The sequence below is a fragment of the Lissotriton helveticus genome, chromosome 10 (assembly GCF_964261635.1).
Source record: "Lissotriton helveticus chromosome 10, aLisHel1.1, whole genome shotgun sequence".
NCBI lineage: Eukaryota > Metazoa > Chordata > Amphibia > Caudata > Salamandridae > Lissotriton > Lissotriton helveticus.
This window is the reverse complement of record NC_136071.1, coordinates 340144373-340152177: the sequence shown is the minus strand read 5'-3', so window position 1 is coordinate 340152177 and position 7805 is coordinate 340144373. Positions and strand designations below refer to the sequence as shown.

Sequence of the window (7805 nt, the reverse complement as noted above, 5' to 3'; positions counted from 1 at the left end):
GGAAATTCCAATTCTCCTTCCTCTGATGAGTAAGTTATTGGAAAGATATATCAATAAAAAAAATCTTACAGAATACATAGTCTACTAGCTGTCGAGAACCTTCACAGTCTGCTTTCCGACTTATGTATAGCACGGAATCGGCTCTGATAGCGGTAACAGATAACATTAGATGTTCTCTTGATAATAACCAAGGTGTGTTGATAGTGCTGCTGGATCTATCCGCAGCTTTTGATACAGTGTCTCACCGAACCCTACTGCGAAGATTGGAATTAGTGGACGAGCATTACAATGGTTCACACGCTTTCTAACACACCGTACGCAGACCATTAACCTAGGACCTTTTCGGTCCCGTATATTGGAACTTACCAAGGAAGTGCCACAGGGATCTCGTCTGAGCCCTACATTGTTCAATATTTGTGTGCCCCCCCCCCCCCCGCCAAGATTAGAGATTTTGGGTTCACCCCTATTTCTTACGAGGACGATACCCAACTTATCTTATCTTTTAATGAAAGCACTTTGACCACAAAATCCTGTGTTTTGAATGGCATGAAAGCAATTTCTGCATGGATGGCGGAAAACTCTCTCCAGCTGAATGCTGGAAAGACTGAGATTATGCTCTTTGCCAATGCCAACACGCTTTGGTTCGCAGATTGATGGCCTAGGGATCCGGGACCAGCCCCCATCTCTAAGACAGGGGTAAAAAAATGTAGATGTGAATTTAGATCAGACCCGGTCTATGAAGGACCAGGTAGTGGCTACCAACGGCTTCTGCTTCCATGTCATGCGCCTTTTGCACAGTTTCCCCCTTCTTTCTTTATCTGTGTGAAAAAACCCTACTTCAGACACTGGCTATCAGTCACTTGGACTATTGCAACACACTTTTGGCTGCAGCTAATGAATTACTGAACAAACTTCAGGTGGTACAGAACACAGCGGAGCAGCTAGTCAAGAATATGCCTCTCAGAATGGCTACTCTCCCCCTCATGCAACAACTTCACTGGCTCCCCATTCGCCAGAGAATTACATTTTAAATTTGCTGCAGAGTACACAAAGCCTTAAAGGGCAAAGGACCCAATTACCTAGCTGATAAACTCATCCCCTACCAACCGGGTAGGGCCTTATACTCAGAGGAGAAATCTTTCCTCATCACTCCCCGCTTCAGGAAATCCCGTACACAAGGTAAATCCTTCTCTTATTTGGCCTCTATGCTGTGGAATCTCTACCCCTTAAACTTCAGAGATGTGATGATCTCTCAATCTTTAGGAAACTCATTAAAACTGAACCTTTTGCCACTCAAGCCTTTGCTGGTTCTGTTCTTGTTCTGCCCATAGCGCAGAGATAACCCCTTCGGGGGTGATTCGGGCACTTTATAAACTTTTAAATTAAAGGGGCGCCTGACCAATGAGGTCTGTGGGTACCACACCTTGGCCATGCAGAGGCTGAGGATTCTGCGTGGCGTGGTGGCTGGATGGAAATTGGGGCGGCTGGAAGCCCCTTCCGTAGACATGAAGAGATCAATAGGCAGAGAGGTGGATGTAGGGAGGCAGAGCGTTAAGGAACTAGCCGTAGCATGAGGATCTGCCTGGTCTGCGAAGAAACAGGTGCCATCGAAGGGCATGTCCATCAGCAAAGTTAGGAGAAACCCTGAAAAGCAAGTTGTCCTCAGCCAGGCATGGTGCCTAAGGACCACCGTTGTGGAAACAGCTCCGCCTAGCGAGTCGGTCGCCTCCAGTCCGCATTGAACAGTGAACTTTGCCATGTCTCTCATATCGGTGACTGCTTGGAAGAGTACAGCACAGGCCTCGTCCGGGACCCGTGGAGGAACTTGCGCAAAAGTATCCCACAAAGTGTCGGAATAACGGCCCAAAAGACATGCGGTGCTCATGGACCACAATGCCAGGCTAGCAAAAGAAAACATCTTCTTCCCAAATGAATTCATTCTCTTGAATTCTGCATCCCAGAGAGCCGTACAGAAAGCGCCTTGGGAGGTGGAGCCTTGGACCACCAAGCTCTCAGGGATAGGGTGTTGCGTGATAAAGTTTGGGTCCCCATGTGCGGGGTAGTTGATGGTCTAGGACCTCAGCCACCCTCCACACCACATTTGCTTAAGAGGCTCCCTCCTCCATAGCCATGGTATGAGGAGAAAGCAGACCGGCATCTGGAGACGCATCCAGGCCGCTAGCCCCACCCAGGTCCTCACACCAGTCCACACTTTGGTCTTTCTTGTAGGGTTGGTATTCTAAAGGCTCTAGCTCCCATCTAGGAGGCAAAGCACCTGCAGTGTCCGAGTCCACATCGCGCAACGCTCCTCTGGTTCCGTGTCAGTGAGGACAATGGGAATGGCAGCGCCGAGAGCATCAGCATCGAGGCTGGGGAAGATCAAGAAGGCATACCGATGTCGGTCTGGATCTCTGAATGGATCCCTGGTGCCCCACCGGGTCCTAAGCCGCCAGCACGTCAGCAGATGGGGCCCCTTCTGGCCCGCAGTGCCCAAAGGCACGTCCCTGGGGTGGGGAAGCCAAACTATGAGGCACATGGCCTCACAGAACTCTGTCAGTTGGTCGGGGGTAGCTCTGACCTTCGGAAATTAGGGGAGGCGCGGAGTTGGCCCAGGCGCAGGTTCTGGGGAACGAGGCCTGGAATGCTGAGGTTCCCTCACTTTATCAGCAGACAGACTAGGAGAAGTCCAAGAGTGCTTTGAGTGTCCGGAGGACTTTGAATGGGACATGGAGGACTTCGGACTCCCAGAACGATCTTGGGACCATCCCTTCGATGGGGAGCTCTACTTTCGGGACCACTCCATTAAAGCCCATGGGGCAATGGCCTGGCAATCGGAACACTACTTGGTGGTGTGGTTGCACTCCAGAACCAAAGAGACACACAGTGTCAGCCTGTCACTGACATCGGGCGGTGAGGGGCACCACAGGATTTGCTAGAAGACAAACTCGACATACCAGGAGGTAAACCTCAAAAAGAGTTGACAAAATGTTGAAAAAAGCCTGTAAAAAAAAACCAAAAAAAAAACAGAGGGGTAGCTCTTATCCTGAAAGATCAGAACTGACATGCCTGGAGGGGGGCTATGTAGGGACCGCAATGTCACTTCTGGCATATAGGATGCGGACGAAGGACGCAGAGCCAATCAATGCCACATACCGGGATGCAGGGGGTACTGCTCATGAAAAATCTTCCAGGTCCAGTTTGACTCCTGGGTAAATTCACAAGGTAAGCAATCTGCAGCTAGACTCTTAGATAGATAATTTTAGTAAGCAATTTATGTAGATGTTCCACTTATCCCTCCAACTCCTCATCTTGACCCACCTGTAATTACATTTTAGAAAGAACTGTAGCAACTGAAGTATAAAAGAAAATGAGTCCACTCATATCAATACCTCGACATGAAAATTGGTACATTTTATAGAATTCTCAAGTTTAAAGAAAGAGCACACAGTCACTCCTGCATAGCAGTTTCATTCCATGCAACTACATTCATAGAAATGTTCTGATCTAATCTAAATAAACATTTCATGAGCTTATTCACACAATATGGAGCGTGCATGTCTGGATACTAATTTCAAACCTAAAAAAAAAAAAAGTGTGCCTACACCTACCTTCTCAGGTAGAACAGTGTCAATGCACCACATTAATTAATTTCAGTAGGACTGAAATCAAATAAGGGTTTAAAACAAGAAAATACTAAAAGAAATATTTCTGGCAATTAACATTCAGTATTCAAAGGAGAGCGGTACTGTCCATTTTGTGTGTTCGCCCCCAAATGGCTCATTAGGTTTGCTATATTTTTCATATTAGTACATTTTTGTTCCATTCGAGCAACAGGACTTCAACATTTAGAATTATCTAGAGCATGCCTACACTGCTATGGTGTTGGACACAAGGCATTCAACTTCAAGAACACAGGAACCTCAAATTACAATGTTTATTACACTTAATAAAACAGCTGAAACACACAGATGGTCCTCTCCAACTCACAAGTTGGATTTTAACCAGTGCATCTAGATATGGTCCTGCACCAGCACCAATATTTACAACACATACAGTGTGCGTGCCACTGGTTCCTAGACATGCTTGTATATAAAATGCCCTCTTTCCCTCCCAAACCCTAACAGCAAAGGTGGACTTGAACACCCATCCAGGTAAAAAAAAAATAAAAGACCAATATTGAAGTCATTTCAGGTTAATACTACATTGGGCCCCGCATTTCAATTAGTTAATTGTCAGCTTTGCAAGTAAGACAGACTTGCAAAGGGGTTCCCTCCTCTTGACCCACAAATAATGCTGGGTAACCTTGTCATCCCTCCCTAGTTTCCCAATCTGAATTCTCACTATGACCTCAAGAAGGTTGGATATGTTAAGGTATGAAGTTCTGTGGCTTCTGTGAGAACACATTTTCCAAATGCCATACAAGGATAAAGTAAAACATAACTCTTCCCAAGATAATTAATATTGACACTATGCTGGGCAATATCGTCTGCAGACATCGCTGGAATTTACAATGTATTTCCTTTGGAAGAGTTGACATGAGATTTTAGTTACCCATGTGATATTGTTGTTTACGGTAAGTGCTGATAGCATAGCAGATCTTTCTTCACATTTCAGGACATTTAACAATTTGTGATGGTCTTACACTACTCTGTGCCCAGCAAAATGTAACCTCAATGGACATGAGAGGATGAGGTTGCTCAACCACTAACGCTCCATTTAATGGAAATGAGAATCATTGGCAGTTTTTTCAACATTTAACAACAATATTTCTTTTCACATTAAATGTCCTTTTATGGCGTGAAGAAGCGTCATTGTATTCTGTGTGCAGTTTCAACATCTTTTTCACTGCTCTGCCTTCATATTCTCCCCTCTACTACCAGGCTCCCCATTTACATGACAAGCTTTCAAATTTAGCACCATTAATCCATCCTTGCTATGTTCATTTATCTAAATCGTGGGTGGCTCGATGGGCTTGCTGTAGCGACTTCAGATTAAAGCTTCTCTCACACAGATCACATGGATAAGGCTTCTCTGGAGCATGATTTCTGAGGTGAACATTCAGAAGCGAGCTGGTGTTGAAGCCTTCCCCACAGTAGTGGCAATGAAATGCCTTCTCACCTGTGTGGATCCTCCTGTGCGCTACCAGAACTGTTTGGCTGTTGAATCCCTTCTCACAGTAGTCACATTTATGTGGCCGGTCTTCCATATGAACCTTCTGGTGCTCTGTAAGAAGTACTTCAGATTTGAAGGTTTCCTTACATTGGCCACACAGGAAGGTCTTTTCCCCAGTGTGGGCTCTCTGGTGAGATATCAGGATTGCCTCATCATTGAAACTCTTTTCACACATGGTGCATTGGAATGGCTTCCCCGTTGAGTGTGTAAGACTGTGCGAGACCAGGAGGGACTGGCTGGTGAAGGTCTTTTGACACTTGCCACTTTGATAAGGAGATTCCCCTGTGTGTGTCTTCAGATGAACAGTCAAGAGAGACTTGTCATTGAAACTTTTGTCACAGTACTGGCACTGATGTGGTTTGGGTCCTGTGTGCGTTTGCTGGTGTTTGAAAAGGAGTGTTGAATTTGAAAACTGCTCCTTACACTGTGGGCACTGGTACGTCCTCACTAGGACAGATACTGGGGGTTTCACCATGGGCACAAAGGTTGGCATTATCAGCTCTTGCGATTTCTCTTTCTTGTGTATTCTCTGGTGAACAATTAGAGCAGACTTGTAAGTGAATGTTTGCTGACACTCAGAACACTGATGAGGTTTGTCCCCAGTGTGAATGCGCCGATGTGCAACAAGACCCGTTCTGTAGGCAAAGGTCTTCTGGCATATGCCACATTCATATTTATTTATACATGGGGTAGCCTGAGCTTCAGATTCTTCACATTGAGTGCAATTATACACTTCCTCATCATTGTCCGCTTTGTGTACAACCATACTTGATTTACTTGTGAAGGTTTCCTTGCAAATGTTGCAAGTATAGGACTTGCGTTCCCGTAGTCTTTGACCCTTACTGCTGTTATTTTCTTTATTTTTTGAGTCATCTACATTTTTGCCAGAGCGAGTTACCCTTTGGCTGGTGGATGTCTCATCTAATGTTTCAACTGTTTCTTCAGCTTCAGTAGGTTCACTATTGTCAGAATCAGCTTTTGATTGTTTTAAAGATTCTAAATGTTTGCTCATCTTTTTCATCTTTTTCATCTCATATTTCTGGTGAGCAATAAATTGAGAATAATGGCTAAAGGTTCTTTTACATTTAGAACATCTGTACATTTTCTGTACAGCAAGTGGTACCTGTTCCTCAGGAAGACGGGATTTAAGAGCAGGTCTTTTCACAGGTGGGGCACGTGATTTTCGTCCTCTCTTCAGAGTGCTATCATTTCAACCTTGGACATTATCACTGTTAGATTTCCTCTTTCTTCGAGCTGGAGCAACCCTCTCACTTCCTAGATGATCTGTTTGGTCTGACTCCTCAGATGTTTCTATCTGGTCAGCAGCAGACTCTGGTTGTTTTCCTTTGATTAGTGTGCTTTCAGAGTCAGAATGTAATCAGTCAGATTCAGCATTTTTCTGAAGATACCCTCTTTTCCGTTGGACAGGTGGGTGGGATACAGTGGCTGTAATGGTTTGGGAACCTTCCTCACATATTGGAATTGCTTCAGTTTCCTCTTTAATGTCCAAGCCAAAAGGAAGTGACTGCTTTAGCTGAGCATCAATTGCAAGTCCTTTCTCTAGATCCTCTTCCTGTTTAATATTAAGGAGTAGAGGGATATCTGCACGAAGGTGACATTTTTCCACGTTGAGTATTATTAAATGGTTTTAATTTATGTTGAATACTGTCTATCTTTGAATTGGGCCTAGCCTCATAGCCCTTTTCGCTCTCCTTTGCCACAGCACAGGAATTATGCTGTTCTGTTTTTCCGAAAAGGCTGATTTGCTGGATCAGATCTGGAGCTCTTGTTCGCTGGCTTAAAGCAGGACTTGTGCGACCGTTGACCTGCACAAAGCTTTCCGGTGGCAAGCATAAGAGTACTTTCTCAGCAGCAAGCCCTGCAAGTTTCTTTTCTTGATCAGAGCTAACAGGCTTGGTAGCAATGCAGTTCACTGTGAAATTCCATTGTCTGCCATTCTTTGGGATTTCTCGTACAGAAACAGTGGATGCTTCAGAAACACTTTTCTTGGCAATAATTGGACCATTAGCCATCAGAGGTTCCGGAACTGAAAATTAAAGAGACAATATTAATATACTGCGTGATAGAAACCCTTTAATACCCCTCATCAGTCTTCACATAATAATAAGATTGATACATTGCTTAATTTTCTACATCGGATGCTGTGCACCCTATTCTGGTATACCACCAAATTGCATTCCTTTAACTTCTATTCCATTTTACTATTAGTCAATCAATCATAGTACTTGTATAGCACACTACTCACCAAGCAGGGTCTCAAGGCGCTTGGGGGAAGGGGTCTGCTATTGCTCGAACAGCCAGGTCTTGAGTTGCCTCGTGAAGGCGAGATGGTCCTGGGTCAGCCGAAGATGGATGGGGAGGGAGTTCCATGTATTGGCCGCCAGGTAGGAGAAGGATCTGCCACCAGCGGTGGCTCTTCGGATGCGTGGTACGGCGGCGAGGTTTGTTGAGCGTAGCTGGCGGGTGGGCGTGTAGAAGGTCAGGCGGTCGTTGAGGTACTTGGGGCCCAGGTCGTGGAGAGATGTGTGCGTGGGTGAGGAGCCTGAACGTGATCCTCTTGCTGACGGGGAGCCAGTGAAGGTCCTTCAGGTGGCCAGAGATGTGGCAGCATA

General features: G+C 45.4%; 1 protein-coding gene across 2 annotated transcripts in view; it reads right to left on the bottom strand.

Annotated features, from left to right (window-relative positions):
* Positions 1-3920: 3920 nt before the first annotated feature.
* The window catches only part of LOC144783791 (uncharacterized), a 38590-nt gene continuing 34705 nt past the window's right edge, over positions 3921-7805 (bottom strand). For both annotated transcript variants that reach the window (XM_078662491.1, XM_078662490.1), the window contains exon 3: positions 3921-7219. In XM_078662491.1, the coding sequence (XP_078518617.1) occupies positions 4940-6274 (1335 nt within the window). In that variant the 5' untranslated portion in view covers positions 6275-7219 and the 3' untranslated portion in view covers positions 3921-4939. The remainder of the gene's footprint in view (positions 7220-7805) is intronic.